General features: G+C 39.9%; 1 protein-coding gene across 1 annotated transcript in view; it reads right to left on the reverse strand.

The window, feature by feature from the left end:
- The window catches only part of SYN2 (synapsin II), a gene marked incomplete at both ends in the record, with an annotated part of 173,562 nt that overhangs the window by 37,306 nt on the left and 118,027 nt on the right, over positions 1-18,229 (reverse strand). The window contains 2 exons of the mRNA XM_084269425.1: positions 3,098-3,240; positions 5,576-5,638. Coding sequence (XP_084125551.1) covers positions 3,098-3,240; positions 5,576-5,638 — 206 coding nt within the window. The remainder of the gene's footprint in view (positions 1-3,097; positions 3,241-5,575; positions 5,639-18,229) is intronic.

An 18,229-nucleotide genomic window follows, 5' to 3' on the forward strand; every position in this document is an offset into this window, starting at 1 on the left:
TACTTTTCTCTGATTGACCTTTTGATCAAAATACATTAAGTTATGGATTCAGAGCATGGCTTTTGGAGAGGAGATTGAAATTTAGTGTTCTTGTATTTCTGTTTTTCTTCTTTGTGTGTGACCCTTTTAACTATATTTCCTTGAAGTCAGATGAATTCTGTAATGGTACCAAGTGCAGTTAAGTATGTGTCACAGTGTTTTGAGGAGCTGTGGTATTTAGAAGGATCCAACGTTGCATTTTGGCTACATTCTCTACCAACAGATGATAAGCACCAGTGTTTTCTGAGTCATGGATCCACTTATACCACAATTTCCCACAGAATTATAAAACTGCAGCTCTTAATAACTCTCTTTAAACTACAAAAACAAATGTTCAGCTGGTATATTTTGTGGTGGCTAAGTACTCTGTTCCTGTGTCACAGAACGAAATGAGAACCAGCTGTAAGATGAGATTCACTGACATAATGTATATGTGCATATGAAGAATTTTCCAGCCATTTGGTAAATCTCCTGTCCTTGATGTATTGGTAACAACGGATCGATATTTCTTTCTTTTTTTGGTATGATTCAACAGTATGAAAGAACCTAGAGAGAAAATGATTGCTAGGCTTTTAGCATTTGGATGAACCCATAGTTTCTGAGTAGAAACTTAAAAATAAATAAAAGGTAGGAGGAACAGGCTGTCATTTTAACTTATTTTTGCTGTCCCTTAGGCCAACTGCTTCTTCTGTGAAGAAGAAACATTTATGCTTGAAAACGATAAATTTACCATGGCTGACTCTTCCAAAATTATTCTAGAGACTGAACAGCATTAAAATTTCAAGTCAAAGAAAAACACATAGGGCTCTGTCCTAGGAAATATAGTGATCCATTTTCTACCACAGGGAATGAACCATCAAATCTCTAGTATCTCAGACAGTGCTGGTATCTGGTGCTGTGTCAAACCCATGAAAAGCTGGGCCTTATTCCTAAGATTCTGCCATTTGGCAGCTGTAAGACAGAGAGAAATCAAGTCTGTGTTATAAGCAGCAGAGGAGGGGAGAGATGGGTACCACAGCCCAAGAAATCTGCCTGTCAAAGCACCAAGAGAGGAAGTACTATCATAGCCTTGAAGAAGACAAGTAGTTGTATGAAGAGGTCTGAGACAGAGAAAGAAGGCTGACTGGGAGTAGAGGGAGAGCAAGCCTGTTGAACAGCACTGAGAAGAAGAGAGGGGAAAGGGAGTACCTGGGGCTGTAAGGCAGGTTGGCATAACAGGTAAGGCCTGAGAGACAGAATGGTGGAAGAGGTCTGGGAAAGCGGTGGGACTGGACCAAGATATGACTTGGACTGATAAGAGGGAGGTGAGCGTGGGTGCTATTGGAAACAGTAGGATGGGTGTCTCCAGATATGGGGCTACAGTCAGGAACAGATAATGGTCTGGAACACCACTGTAAGACAAACAAGCAGAACTGGAGTTAACTTCCTCCATAACCCAGAGGCTAAAAACTGTGTCATTCAGCAGCATTTGTTTATTATTCTTACTGCCTGTAGGGAGAGGTGGGGTAGGCCCATCACACCTGGGATGGAATTCCATAGGGAGCTTCAGTTACAGAGTTTCTGTCCTGCATCACTAAGAACAAGGAAAGTCACCAACAAAGGACTCCAGAAACGGAGTGTTCTGCCTTGGTCACTGCTTACAACTCCCATTCCCAACACACTGTTTAGACAGTTCTGGGTTCAAAATAAAGCAGAAGGGCTGAGTGTCCATACTGCTGGATGGATCTGACCTATGGCAACAGCATTTCCACCTAGTTCTGGGTTATGCTTTCTTGAGGCCCCTCAGATGTACAGTGAGAAGCAGACAGGCTACTGAGTTTTCTTGAAAGACATAATTTTTTATGTTCTTTATCAAATACTCCTTGAAGTCCTAAGCCAGGAGAGTCCAGCAGTTACTTGTAATATCTTAAGGGAGAAGACAAGAGTATGTGGCCATCCAATATCAAGCCAAGAAGATACGTTTTGCCCCTTCCCCCTCACCCTGGGCAAATGGTTCTACTTCCTTGTAGAACTTGCTGGCTATTCCTAAATCATGTGACACTTAGTGCTAACCCTATCTTTAATGTTATGAAACGTCATGCATTTTCTTTAACCCAGCTCCAACTTTTGCTTGTCTTGGCATTTATGGTTTGCTTGGAGTACTTGTCTGTACAAGAACTTGTCTGTACCTTACAAATGTCAACATACAAGGAATTTCTGATCCCTCCAACGTTACAGGAGTTCCTAGAGAAATATCTTTGCATGTGTATGTGGGTGTGTGTATGTAAATGCATATGTGTATTTTTATCTATACTTTGCTGTATTTTTCCTGCCTCAGCATTGTAAGCATGAGGGTTCAAAGACATGAGATGATCTAACTTGTCTTAAAGCCATGAATGAAATGAGTGTATGTCAGATTACAATGCTTGATAATTGAAATAGTGTAAAAATACACATAAACACAGTTACTGTAGCTCAGCTACTAGACAATAACCTGTTTTGCTGCTCTAGCTTAATGTTGTTTGTGAAGCTGAAACACCTTTTTAGCCTCTCACACAGTCATGATCTTTAAACAAACACCTGGATTCTAAAATGAGAAGAGATTTCCATCCAGCTATATGAAGGTTACCGTAAGATTACAGTGTCTCTTACATGTGTTATTTTAAAAGGAGAGTTCCCATAAAGCGTTACAATTGAGGTTTGGGTGAATGAATGCATCTAACTGTCCTTCGAGGGAGGAGAAAATTTGACCCTACATTGGTGAAAAAATACAAAGGAATCTGATTTAACAAGTCCTCCATAAAAAGAAATCCCATTCCAACTACCCCCTTCTTTAAATGAAGAAATAAACAAAGCTTAGAAGGAAAACCAGTCTGGCAGTGTTGCCTTTTTCTCCTCCTCTCAGAGACAATCAACTTAAAAAAAAGTCTTGATAAACTGAGGAAGGCTGAAATACTGTCTTTCCAGTGAGTATGACAATGAGACATGGAGTCATCACATCAGCCCAGAGACTCATCCAACAACTAGTGCTTATCAATTTTGAAACAAAAGGATGAAAGAATATAAGGTTTTGGCTCACATGTATGCTTTGTAGTTACTGCCTATCTTTTGGATCCTGATGTCATATTTGGAGTCTATGAAGGGTTCAGTAGTGGCGTAGGTCTGAGTAAGTGCTACCACGCTGGCTATGTCCTGAAAATCGTAGTGGTTGTCTACCTTGATCTGTAGTCATCATACCACAAGTAAACAGCATATACAAAAGAAAAAACAGCAATTAGGAACAAAATATAGAATTCAGTTGCAAATGGCATTGATTAATAGTATAAGTTTTGACAGCATCAGTTTATAAAACACATAGTGGGTATTTTACCTGATTTCTAGATTCTATAACATTCCTGCATGAAAGTATCTATTTTCCAGGCAAAATATTACCTGTATTACCTGTTCACCTGTGGAGAGCAATTTGCAGACAGTGGATTTTCATTCAGTTTTTCAATGGACAATTGTTAATTTCAGATCTGCAGGCTGCAGGGCTTTTCAAGGTTTGCTAATACGCAACAGGAATTTCTGCAGCGTTCCTGTTGATTTGGTGAATTGCTCATGCAGCTGCACGTACACAGAGCCCACCATGTACTAGCACATCACGTCTCCCAGGAGGGAGGAGATGAAGCACCCTGGTGAGTGGAGGACATGGAGCACAGAACATTGGCTCAAGACAGCAAAACCAGCTCTTCTCATTTTTCCCACTTTTCTGCAAGGACTCGGGCTTTCTGGGGTAGGGTTTCCTAGGCGTGGAACACTGTGCTAAGGCCGGTACTAAATTCATCAACTGTCACATCCTGAAATAAGAGGGAGGTGGAAAAGTGGAGAATATTGATTTAGGGGGAGATGGAGGAGACTTTAGAGGGCAGGTGGAGGACAGAGGCATTACTTTTGGACAGGGAGGGTACATCTCTACAGTTGACTTCAAGAAAGCTGGCTGAAGCGGGGAGAAAAAGTGACTCAGAAGGCATAGTCAGGGCTGGTAGAAAATGGGAGAGGGAAAGTGGAACTGCAACAACACACTGACCCAAAGCACACTTCAGAAAGGTGAAGAAAGGAGGCAGGGATTAGTATTTCTCACATTATCTAGTAGTAGGAGAGTTTGCAGTTCTTTGCAAGCTCAGTGTCTTGTTTGCTTCCACTGTCACTTGGTACTTAAAAGGGACCTGTGGGCCAGAGTGCCACAGCTGTGAGATGGGACCTGCACCTCAAGTGGGGCCTGGGGAAGTGACAAGAACTCATAAGGCCCAAGTACTTGCTCTCGCTCTCCAAGGGAGAGCAACACTGAATAATTTGCCATTTGAGAGCCACAGAACCAGACACAATGCTGGTTTCCACTTAGATTCTGAAAACTGAATAGCATATGTGAGTCTAATCCTGACCAGAGAAAACTACTCCTAGCAATGTTTTTAGGGAGGACAGGGGTACGAGGGTCACTGGGGCCCTGACAGTAAGCATTTCACTACAAAAGACTAGAGTTTAATATTTAAGAACTTAAAATATTTTGTAGCTAAAAAAAAATTCCAGATTTATTTCTAGCCATTTGATATGCTGAATGTTTCTGTGCATTATTTCCCTTGATATTGAAAGTACAGTATAAATCCTAACATGTCCCATATGCAATCCACAGAAACTGCAGTTTAAGTAATTGGTGGTTAATTCTGCTCTCAATTAAAGTGGCTGCTGGTTCTCCACTGGCTTACTAAGTACAAGATAAAGCCAAACAGTAACAAGCAAAAGAACAGAACAACTTGCACAGTTACTGAATAACATACAATTAAATCAGTTTTCTATTTCTATTGTTATATTATTGCAAATATTACGTTCGTGGAGCTTTTGGAGGCTCAAGGTAATAGATGTACCAATTCCCTTATGATTTACTTTAAAATCTCAAACACTTAAAGCACTGAAGTGTTTTCAGTGAGAAAGTGGTTAATCTGTAATGACTAGAAATGTTCACTGGTATGAAGGAAAGTGGGATTTACATCACATCCCACTGAACCAGCATTGTGAGGTAAGTGATAGCAAAACAACTGTACTCACCACTGAAATGCAATTACTTTGGAGAAAGAAAGCAGCAGTTACATAGTGGTATGAAACAATCACAGCAAAGACATTAAGACAGGAAATGAAGAGAAGTTCAGTATCAAGCTGAAACTAATAAAGAACCAAGGCAAAACCTTCCTCAAGTTGGATTGTGCAAACAGACCTTGACTCTTAGATTGTTTCACTGCAGTCAGCTAAATTAATAAATACAATTCTGCTTCAAGAAAGCACCTCAGCACGTTTCAAAGAGTGCCCTGTCCAGGAGCACATGTGAAGATACGTTTGCATTTCTGTGCTTTGCTAGAGAGAGGTGCTGTCCTGAACAATACACAAGCAGTGCTTTGCACAGCTAAGGATCTCACATGGGATTTGGGCAGTGGAAAGTTAGAATATCCCGGAAACAAAAGAACATGCATGTTATTTTAGACAAACACCCAGCCTCCTAACATGCAATAAGTAACATCTGCACCTTTCCCATGCCTGAATGAGCATGTCCAATCTTCACAACGACAGGGAACGTTGGCATTGTTAGCTATGGGAGAGAACAAAAAGGACATATTAGAGAGAGAGAGAGAGAGAGAGAGAGCAACCATGAGGCAAATGGTTAAGGTACAGCATTTATGGAGATTATTTGAACAGGCCCATAATGCAGCCCAAGCTGCTCTTGCCGTGGCTGCCATCCCACACGGTACTGGTCTGTGAGGCGATGTGCTCTGATGAATTCCTGTGTATGTTTTCTGAGCGCTACTTTATCCCCAACATATACAACTGGTGTACTTCTACTGTAACCTTTTGGTAAGTCTTTTTGATTTCACTTTTTAAAATGAATTTCATTTATTTCCCATTTTATGTATTGCTACTGTGTTTTCTGACCCATAATCTCACACTCTCCAAGCGTATAATCATTAATGATGTCTAATTAATCATGTGTTTTCCTTCTCCCATTACATTCCTTTATTTAGCAAGGCTGTAAATCCTTTTTGTGACCACTTATCAAAGCAATGATTTTTAATTCACAAAAAAACCCTTTCCTTAAAGGCAGATCTCAACTTTTGTTACAGAATAGCAAAGTTCTGTCGGAAAGGCTCCAGCTTCTGCTTAGAATGTGAGTAATAATTCAGCCACTGATTAAGATACCAGATTTGCAAAGGCATGTGAACACACTTTATTCAATTAGATGGAAATGGTTCTGTCTCTTGGAAGTTCTGTGAATAACCAATTTTTCTTCTGTCATTCATTTGAACGTGTTTTAGAAGCCCTGGTTATGTGTAGAGCTGTCAATTTGTCTTTTTCTTCCACCTAAAGCCTACATATATTGAACCCCTCTATAAACCAAGCATGGATACAATACTGAACAGGATTACAACTAGAAATAAAAAACTGAACACCCTCCACATGTAATAAAACTGGGCAAAAGCAGGACATATGGGTTACAGGGTCTGACATCTACATTTAGCACCAAATTTTCACACAGTAAACACAATCAGCGGCGAAGCTGATGCTTTAGAAAATAAACTAAGAACTCTTAGAGATTTTATGAGAAATTTACTTTTCAAATACTTATAAAGCATTATCAAGAGGTGAAATGGAGTTCACACTTATCTCACTGTGCTGTGCACAACGTTGCACGGGAGCACACAAGCACAAACAGGTATTTACATGGAAAATGTCATGGGACTGTAAATGTTGACATTAAGATCAGGGGATACAGAACAGGAAGGTTACTTGGCTTTGGGTAACATCCGAGTCTATCTGTAGGGTTATATAACTCATCAAAATTCACACACATTTTTCCTGTATTTTGAACATTCATCTTCAATATGATTTCAGGCTGCCTGCTTAAAGATGCTGTAACTGAAAGGTAAATCTGCACAAGAACAAGTGGGCGTTCACTGCAGGGTCCGTATCCCACAGTACTTACCACTGGAATCCTGATGCCAGACACTGCTTTCACTGCCTTTCCTGAAAGGGGGACTGATGCAATATTGATTTGTACTCACTTCTTTTTTTAAAACATAAAGGAACATCTAGGCAAACAAAAGCAAGTTGTTTCTTTTGTGACAATCTCAGCTTCTGCTTTGGCTGACCAGAAGGAAAAGGGGGGATCTCTGGATCTCCTCTTTGAACACACCAGTTCACACAGCCTGATGAAATGCAGTGTGCTACAGCAATGCAGGTTTTTCACTGATTTCTGTATCACACCCAAAGCCAGGGCTAGTACATCTTGTTGGAAGAAGAACAGATTTGATTTCAAGACTTGTGGTTATGAAAAATTTACCACAAACCCAGTTAAATTATCCCATTAGATAAGTGAAGATGCCAGATACGTGTCTTCTGCCAGGGAATCCTTGAGGTTTGAAATCAGGGGTTATCACCAGAGGCAAGCAGAACATTTTGAAAGCCAATTCACAGAGCTTTATATTAACACGTGCAACTGTAGACATGATATGTCAGTGCCTGGACAAAAATAACCTGTATCTCTTTCAGAAATACTGGGTACTAACACTGTGCTAACACTGTAGGAATCAGTAACTATGAAAACTTTGAGTCTTTTATTTAACTCTTGTTTAGAAACCATTTCAAGAGTTGGTCTTTAAATCTAAAATACATTTAATTGCTTTTTACAGTTCTCTTTCAATCTAAGGCACGTAAGCATGGAAAAAAAATTGATTGGTTTCAAAATAGCCAAAAGCACTTTGCAAAACCATTCTACATACAGTTAAGGTCACCTATACTGCAATTTAAGAGTAAAGTTCTTGCTAAACTGTAGGAATGTGAAGTACTTTGTAGTCAACATCTAGTCACTTATTTATTGCTTTCATATTTTAAAACTAGCCACTTTTTATTTTGGGGGGAAAGGGGAATAGGGGGCACAAATCATTGCTTGGCTCAAGATTTGTAAGGGCAGGACCACATTTTTATGACTGAACCATAACCTATGGAACCGGGGTTGGTAATGTAAATGCTGACAGAGCTCTGACAGCAGCAATACAAGTGGCACTCCTGGAAGAGGAGGGACACGTATCATCCCATGATTCCAAAGCTGTGCAATCCTCTGTGGGCCACAGGAACAAACACTAACTCAAATTAAAAAAAAACTCCAAACCACAAAACCCCCTCTGCTTTCTCCATCAAAAAAATGGACTATCATTTAAGGCAACAGAGTTCATTTTGCTCTGGAGTCTGATATCAAGGTTTCCTGTGGTACACCACATCCAGCACAGCAAAGAAGAGGTGGCTGCAGGGAGAAAAGGCGCTGAATGCTGCATTCCAACATCAGGCAGAAAAAACGCAGGTAGCTTAGGGGGCAGACAAGCAGTACGTGATCCCAGCACTGCTCTTCTTTGGATCTATCCCTGTGACAGGCCCTTGAATCCAGGGCTGATGAAGCTGTTGTTATTTTGGGTTTCGAACAGTATTTCCTCTATTCCAGCTCTCACTTTAATGACCACAGCTGTCCCTTTGTACATGGGGCTGGACGTGTGCCACCGCGCAGTCACTTCCCTGCCACTGACTGGTTTTCAGCTCTGTGTGGTGTTACTCTGTCAGGCAATAACAAAACCTGGCATTTCTTACTGAAATTAGAGAAACCTTGATTTGAGGCCTCCTCCCAGTCTGCTCTTTGAGGTTAATTCCTGTCTTAACACAACTGGCGGTCTCAAGACTTTTCATGCTCTTGAGTAAACATTATGTATCCTACGACTGACAGTAATACCAAAAACTTACCGTATCCAGGGGCCTCCTTTCAATTTACATTACAGTTACTTGGCAGAGAGATACCTTGAGAGAAGACCTAGGATGTGTTATCAAAGGACAGAGGCGATACTAATAGGACTCATTGCATGTTTCTCTTTGAAATGCTTTGGTGGAGGTGGGAAAGGCCATTTTACAAAAACAGTGCTTCTATTTCAAAGGTTTTCTTACAAAGTATTATTTCTACTGTGACAATTAAAAACTGAGGGGAAAAAAGTCAGAAAAGACCAACAACATTAAGACATTTGGCAAGCTCATATGTGTGAGAGATGGAAGTGGACTGCGCCACCTGAACCCTTGCACTTACATAAATTATACATTAAATACATCTAAACATTAAAGAAAATTATAAACAGGGCTTCTATTATACCTTAAACAGCAATGCAATATGCTGTAATTATTAATTAGAGAAACCAGAATATAGGTCAAGCATGCAATGCAATTCTCCACAGTTCTAGATGAATGTGATTGGATTGGTAAATAGCAACTGGAAAAGTCGTCACGGATCTGTAGGAGTCCACGTACGACACAGTTGGGACACATTACTGATACCTGCTAATATGTGATTGTTAATAGAAATAACGTCACTGAGTGTGCTGGTGCTTTATCAGCATCTAAAAATGACTGTGAAATGAATCTGAAACCTCAGTTCAAGAGAATCTTAATTCAGAGTAAATTGCACAGGTCGCTTCCATGACTAGGAACTACTAGTAGTAGGTACTACTTTGATTTGTGAACTTGAAGACATGTTCCCTAGGAGATCAAAATGTAGCTTATGTTCTGCAGACAAAAGGTAGTAGTAAAAAACCCTTTTGAAGCAGAATCCTTTTAAAATCTGGATGACAGAAGTCTAGATTCCCAAGTTTCAAACTGAGAAAGATTTAGCACAGAGGCTGCTTTACTGAAATGACATGTTTTAATTGTTTCTGTCACATACTAATACCATGAATCAAATGTACATACTTAATGACTAGACACAACTACTGGTTATTACCACAGGGCACATTCCAACTGGGAGTGCATTCACATTTGACGTGAGTCTTAATGAGGAGAGCAGTAATACTTTAAAACCTTGGCAGCCTGGGCACTTGTCTAACTGTTAGAAGTCTAACCCCGTCTTGGTTAACTGCCCTGCGGAAGGGTTCAAGGACAGAGAATGAGGGATCAAATATTGGGAGGAATTAAATCTGTAATGGAAATGCAAGAGTATAGTAATATCCTGTCTGAAAAATCTTCGTGTTTTTAATGACATGTCTACCTTCAAATAACTAATGTTATCATTTTCCATTGAAGAGCTGATTTGCATGCCTCTTCACTCTTTAATACCACTTTTTTTTACATAACCACCATTTATTTTATTATTTTCAGTGCAGTCCAGTTGGAAATAATTATTTTAATGGTGTTATATGAATGTCACTAAAATTGATTCTCTAACAGGCCTAATAAGGTTTTTTAGATGAACACATTTGAAGTTAATTGGTCTAGTCCTCAGAGGAGTCATTTTTCTAAAATGAGTGATCTGATTTTTCAGCCATACACTTGCAATGGGAAACCAGCCGCTGACAAACTGGCTCAGACGTGAGCTTCACTGGCAGACCTCCTAAGTGCTGTGAGATCTCAGCTCCCCATTCTCCACAGCTAACTGGAGGCCAACGAACAAGACTTACATTTTCAAACCACTTGTAGCAACTATAATATTCTTTACCTCTTTTACATTACTCTTTTACATTAGACAGTGACCTCTCAATATCTCTCACAGTTGCAGATTCTCCACTCACTTTTCACCGGATCTGTTCATGTAAGACCAAACAGTGGGAACTCACCACACACATTATTTCTCCAATTTTCCCTGTGCTCCTCTTGTTTCCCATACAACTGGCAGGCAGCTAGCAAAGGAATTACATCTGCAGTGAAACTATTTAGATTTACAGACAAAAACTATTTTAAACTGTAGTTATACTGATGGCATTACTAAACCTAGAGAAAACAACCCAATATTCTGAATTTGCTTAATAAATTCTAATTAAGGCAAGCGTGCATTCAAAGCAAATAATTTAGAAATATATCAAAGAAGCACATTTCTCATGTCATTGAATCTTGCAGAGTTAGGTCATGACATCTGCTGGGTTAGCTTGCATGAGACTGCAAAGCTGTTTGAATTGGCTGGTGTTGGAAGCCGGAAGCTATTGAATCACCCTCATTAAGGCTTGAAATGCTTTGGAGTTTTACTCTTCTGTTGATGTAAATGACTACGTCAAACATTCTTTTTTCCACGTCACTAGGATGATTTGGAAATTCTATTCAAAATAGAAATCAGATTCAAAAATTCATTATTTACTGGTTAGAACTGATTTTAAATGCCTGAAATCTGCAGAATACTACTGAAATGACAAGAAATTTTCAATCTGTTGCATATGCTGTTTTCCTAAAAGATTTAGGGCTGGCGTATCTTCTGTTCTGATCCAACTTACTAATAATATCACTAAGTGAAGGTAAGAAAAATGTGCCAAATTAAAACAGTTTAAAAGGACACTGATGACATTATATTGGTGCTCAAAAGGAGCAAGTATGGAGAACTGCTGTTGACACACCAGGTAACCCTTAAAAACCCAGGTTCCAAATGACTTCATGAACACAACAAGGTTTGAGAGCTCCTGACCTCTGATCTGGAGATGCACAGTAGTAAATAGCTAAATGGGCTGCATTCAGAACATATTTCAGTTTCAAAACTAAGCACCCTGCCAGCCAAAAATTAAGCACAGCAGAAAACACACAGTTTCCCCCTTCCTCTTCTCTTGAAAGCTGATTGAGATTTTTGGTTTTTTTCTTGTTGAGGAAATCAAGGAATCCATATTCTTCTGGAAGGCTTCCTCTGCTATCCAAACACAGAGTGTTTGCAGGAGCCTTCACTAGCGTATATAGCCATATGTATCCATATCCATTGGTCTTCAGTATCCGGCAGGCCAACACCTACCAAGCCCAGGGTGCTTGGGAGCTGCCAGAGTATGTACAGAAGAACCAAGAAAATACAGCTGGGCATGACACTAAAAAACCCACCAAACCAGCAAACACCACAAAAGCTGCTCTGTGGAAAGGAAGGTCTTAAAACAGTGCTACAACTCTCACCTCTGAGCAGCTAGCTAACACAATTGCAAAGCTCATGAATACTTATCTGCTGGTGGTGTGCTCACAAAGAACCCCACCATTTCTATACTATACCACTGCCTATATTTTCAGTGCACTTTAAGGAACAATACTAAGTTGAATCAGTAGCCCACTGCAGTACTCCTTCCTAAGAAGTACCCAAGATTTCTCTCCTTCCTTAGTTCATCGCTGTGATTTCCTTTAAACTGAAATTTCTGTACTGTGCAGCAGCTCCCCGCAGCAGCGGCAGCAGGAGGGGAGAAAGTTGTGTTACTCAAACATATCGACAAGACTCCTGTCCTTTCAGTGAACCTGACAAAATAAACTTCACTTGGGTTTTACACAGAAACAAAACACACATTGTAACTACAGGCAGCCCCAGTGCATTCACATTCGCCTGGTGAATGTAGGTTGAGGATTCATGGCTTTAGGATTCACGTAGCCATTGGAGATCCGACATCCCCTTCTAACAGACTTCTGCCTCCCAGTTCATTCTTTTCTAAATGCCAGACCAAAGGCTCTTGCTCACCAATCCTAGGTAATCAATTTTTCCCCTTCATTGGAGCCCAAGTTAGTTGCAGGATGTGACATTGATTTAACACAGTATTTTTTGAAGGGATTGTCTGACTAAACATCAACTTTGAAACCCCTGCCATGTGTACACTTGGTTCTGTTAGGGTCCATGCCGAAAACGCACCCCACTGATGTACCTCGTGGGTTTTGGCACTGAAGGACGATTTTCCAGATGGTAACACTGCCCAGAGGTCTCCATGCAAACCCTCTAGCAACTAGTCACTAAAATTACTTCCACTTTTTACTTCATCCAGCTCTGAAGCCCATCTACTCTTACTAGGCTTATGTTTGAAAATGAATGTTTGCTAAGTTTTATTATAGATATTCAGCAGTGCAATTTCCCACCAACATACCCCAGAGAATATAACTTTCATGCATGCAAATTCTCAGATAAGAACAAAGCTGACCTACAATTAGAAACACTTTTAATTAGTGGAAATTTAAAAAGCCAGTTACTTTCATGATTCTCTTACTGATGTCACCACAGCAAGGGAAATTATCATCACTGCTTGTTAACAGTTCATCTGCATTAGTTTTAAAATTGAAGATTCTTTGTACTGTGAGCTTAGAAAGATAAGTATATTTTTATTGCATTAATTTTTAGTATCTAGCCACCTAAAGAGTTCATAAATCTGCTTACCACGCTTTTTACAGTAGAAATAATTGTTCTAGTTTGATATACTTACACAGGCACCACAATCATCTTCTACAATCTGAAGTGAAGGTTACTTAGTTAATCAGTTATAGATAGTTCAGCACCACAATCTTCATCCATATAATTGTTGGTATTTTTCCATGTGCAATGGAAAGAATATGTAACCTTTCCTTTTTCAGACATTTTCTGGAAACTAAGAGTCTGGTTTAGTAGAGTGTCATACTGCAATCTCTGTAAGTCTATTAATTTAAAATATGTCCTTAAAATGTAAGCTTCACTCACTGCAGAGCTCAAAGGTTTGTTAGCTCTTCTGCAATGGAAAAATTCTTGGATAAAAATAGAAGCTATTTTATTTCCTAGCGATATAATTTGAATTCTTGAAATTTACTCTGAATTCTTCTAAATATAACGTAAAATACAATGAAATAATAAAACTATGCAAAGATCATTTGCTAAAAAGGAAGGGACACAAGCCCTCTGCTGGCAGCACTACCGAGCAGGCAGCTGTTTGAAGGTGGGATTTATTATTCACCGTGGCTGCAATGTCCTCGAGGTTGAGCTGACTAGAAAAGCCACAATAGGAAAAAAAAAGGAGGGGAAAAAAAAGTAGCAACACCACCACCACCACAAAAAAATAGATACTGCGTAAACATGACTTACCTCAAGTTCAGTGTTTAAATATTTATCTTTCCAATAATTCCCAAGCAAAGTTCATTTAACCGCTCTAGTTCCGTGTAATGTATTTGGGGAATATGCATCAGACTAAATCTAATTTTGCTCTGCTTACTTTGGAGAAAGGAAATTAAAAGTAAGACAATGAAGGTGGCCATTTATTAATTTTTTTTCTTTCCCAGAAACGGGCAGGAAGAGTCCTAAATCAATAAACAAGCAGAAGATGTACTTTCTCTGGCTTATTTGGTTTCAAGGAAACACCAGCTCAAGACACAGCCAGGCCTCAGCACGCATCGGCTCTCCATCACCAGCAGAGGTAGCTCTACATATTCCTCTCTTCATTAAGAAAAGCAGAAACATCACACTTTAACAGCTCTTGGGCTCAACAAACACAAAGCACAGCTCAGATTTTCCACAGCCTCGGACTTTGCCAGAAAAAACTAGGTGTAAAATTCTATCTGAACGGAGGAACGTTTTACCCGCCCTTAACACGAGTGGCAAGGCAAGGGAGAAGCTGCTACGCGCTGTGTTATCCTTACAGCCACACGGGCAGTAAAGGTATCTGAAAGCTCAAGTGGACACAATGAGGTAAGCTTGCATTTGGTTAGTGTGCCAGGCGACCAAAGAGAGGAAATGCACCAAGCTGTGATTTATTTATCTGAAACGAGGGGTCACAATGGCTTAGAAACTAAAGCAGCGCAACAGAGACCCGTCCCAGGAAAAGGCTGGGCCACCCCAGTTCCCCCTGAAACTAATGGGTGTTGATGCAGAATTGGGTATTCCGAGCACTGCTTGCCCATAGTTCCTTCACTTGCTGTTAAAACCACCTCTACGGCTGGATCTTAAATAAGCAATTCTCTTGGTGGTCACTGAAATCAAGTTTTGACATGATCTTAGTGTATGAAGTGACACTGTCAAGTAAATCTGAACCAGGAAATCAATCTAAACTACCTTTTATCCCCACAATTGGTTTTTAATTAAAAAAAGAAGAGTTATGTAAATCAACACAGAAGTGAACTGATAGGAAAATCTACTTTCAATACCTGCATAGCACGAAAACAGAAATCCTCATTCAAAAGAAAACTGTTACCTGTAATGGCAATGAGAAAGAGCCGTTCCCAGAGCTCTCTGGCAGTAATTCTGGGGGAAACAAAAATCTTTGCAGAGACAAATTATATTTTGATTGTGAAATGGCAGTGTTTGATTCCATACCGATCATTCCGCCAGCCAGTCAGCTAACTGCTGCCTCTAAAGCCCAGTAATATTTTGCCATCTTAGAAAAAAATTACCCCAATTGCTGCTGTGACTAGAAACTGTATGGGGTATTTCCTGTAGTATTTAGGAAGAAAAAGCTATAAATACCCTCCCTGTTGAATCAGACTCTAGTACACATGCGGACACTGGAACTGAAAATCTATGAAGGCTCATGAATTTTGAGAAATATTACCCTGGTTGAGTGTTCTACGTGTCTGCACAGTTTGTGTACAGGATGCACACTGAGACTGTGTCAGTTAAACTCGAAGTAGTTTTAAGGAAAGATAAATGCCGTGCCAAATGAGAAGCAGGGAGAAAAGGACTGCAGCAAAACATCAAAAAGACAACACACAGACTAGTACTGAGGAGAATCCTGGTGCTAATCTTCTAAAATAAAGTTCACATGATGCTGCAAAGGGCTGGTAGGTGAGAGGAGACAGCAGGTACAGTGAGGCGGAAGGGCAGGAAAGAAGGAACAGAAGTGGTCCGGCAGCACTGCCTCTCCCCAAATCACCTCTAAGGGTGATGGCACCTCACCGATCACCTTTTGCCCCCAGTAACTCCTGGGGAAGAGATGAAAATATCCTAAAGTCAGTGTAAGTTTGCTCTGGAGTTCAGGGGAGGAGTAGTTCACTCCATGGGATGCTGCATGCATGGCATCCAACAGAAGGAGAAATAGTATTTTTATAAGGGTCTCTGGGGGCTGTTAGAAGAGAAAGAAACAATGGTAATTAACGACCAGAATGCTGTTGATAGATGCTAATGCTTTGTAACAAAAATTAACAAGGATCGTGACAGCTCCTAGTACAAAAAGCCCCTCCAGAAAGAAGTCCTGTGCCAAATTAGAATTCCCACTGAGAAGGGATGAAGCTGATCATATATTTGACTGTAGTCAGGTTTCCTGCCTTGTCGCTGTATTGCACACATCAAAAATACAGTGGATTATCTCAATCCGCTTTATGCCTGGCATTTTATTAGGACACAGAAATGAGTTGTTCTGTGACAGAAATGAGAACGAGCCAAGTGTTTTTTCTACCGTGCCAATAATGAATTGAAGGAGCCAGTGACTATATCCCCTGACACCTTGATAAATGAACTTTGCTGTCTCTTATTACCAAGTGTCAGCGGTACAGAATATAACCAAGGAGCAGGCGCTAGCTTGACTAGCATTATGACATAATTCACTATGATATCATGGCTAACTCATCACACTAAAGAAAAATTGACATCATAACGTACCGTGCATTGAAAGAAGCCCTGTACTCCTATTACCCATTCATGCAAACAGTAAAAAGACCAAGTGTTTCCTCTGCTTCATTCTGCTAATATTTTAAAATGCTGGCTGCAACAAGCTCATTTCACTTCAAAGTTAGCCAAGGAATATTTCTATGTCTTTTGGGAGTAATCTTTCTAATTACAAGGTGAAGATCTAATTGTGATACAGAACACGCCCTTGAACTTAGGGTTTAACCTCTCTGAAAGTAATTTTTATAATCCAATGAAAAATACTGACAACATAATAAAGGATAATGCAGCTTCAAGCTAAGACCTAACACTTGCTCACACTGTTTAGGGGCAATGGGTACTCAACCACTGTACTGCTGTCAGTAGAAGTTACAGGAAATACTTGTCTCCTGTGATGAAAGGACTAAATGTGCATTTTTTGCACTTGTGTGAGCGTGTTCCTGAGTAAAGCCATTTCCAGACTTAGTCAAATCCCTTTCAAGTGCTATGACGTAAATATGTCTTTGCCTATTGCTACAGAATGAACAGGAGGTTCTGAAAATTGTCAGCCTTGTACATTGTGATGATAAGATTGTAGCAATGTTGACATGAAGAGATGAGAGATCCACCTACGAAAGAACTGCTCGTTAGTTAGACTTATGTGGGAAGCAGAACAGGCAGTTTCAAGTCCTGGCTTTGAAGTAGTCCACGTACCCTAGGACCACCTGGTTTACATAATCTGCTTTTCCTGCTATTGTGACCAGTTGTTTCACATGCGGGTTGAGAAACCTTTCAGCCACAAGGTTCACTAAAATCCAGATTACCACTGAAAGGTCTACCTGTATATAGCATGTTCCAAGCCTATCCCTTCCCATTCTGACCAGGTGCAGAGATTCCTACAGTGAATATACTTCTTGAGTAGGAAATTTTTGTGTTGCCATTTGCTTCTGTAAGTACTTTGAATATTCCACCTATGTACTAATGGCTTTGGAAGACTCTTAAAAATTATTTACAGGGTAGCTGCAGGCAGCACTATGTAATATCATAATGAAAACATGGTTTTATGGCATTTGTACATTTACATAAAAGATCTAGTTTTAGCATGCTTACTTTTCTACACACCGAGTTAAGTTTAAGTATTTAATTCTAAATTATGTCTACAAAACAGTTGTGATTTAAACTGTTCATAAAATTATACTTCAGTTTTATTATGAGCAATTTTTTTTGTTTGATTGTACAATTAGTTGGACTGCACTAGGTGTAAACGTCTTTAAAACATGCAGAGCACCACAGTTGTGAAGTGCTATTCTGGACAATCTTAGGCAAAATGTGCCCAGTTAACCATCAAGTAGGTAGACCTGCATGCTCGATGTTAGAGAGGACAGTTTGCCCAGCATATTTATTTGTTATTTGGATTTTATTGAAACACTAGTCAAATAGGGCTATTTAGATCATCTATAGCAGCAGCCATGTGATGTCATCTGGAAACCAATCAACGGCTCTCAATTAATTCCTTCATCACTTTCCAATCCAACTGCCCGAAGTCAGACATGAAAGTCAATAGTCCGGGAGCTCCTGACCCCAGAGGCCGTTAAGACACCTGCTGGGATGGGGGTTGCAGCTGCCTTGTAGCTTGAACCTCCCGTGTAAGATTTCTGCCTTACATCTTTTTTATCTTTCACACACATGAAAAGCTTCCTGAAGGAACTAAGTTTCCTCCAGGTAAGAACAGAAATCTTAACAGGTCTTTTCAGGTGTTAATCCTGGACTTGGATCCAACCTTGCTAATTGAAGCCAAAACATCAGACTGAAAAGGTAAAAATCAAAGTATAGCTGCTTGAACTGCAT

The sequence above is a fragment of the Gallinula chloropus genome (genome assembly GCF_964237585.1).
Source record: "Gallinula chloropus genome assembly, chromosome: 12".
NCBI lineage: Eukaryota > Metazoa > Chordata > Aves > Gruiformes > Rallidae > Gallinula > Gallinula chloropus.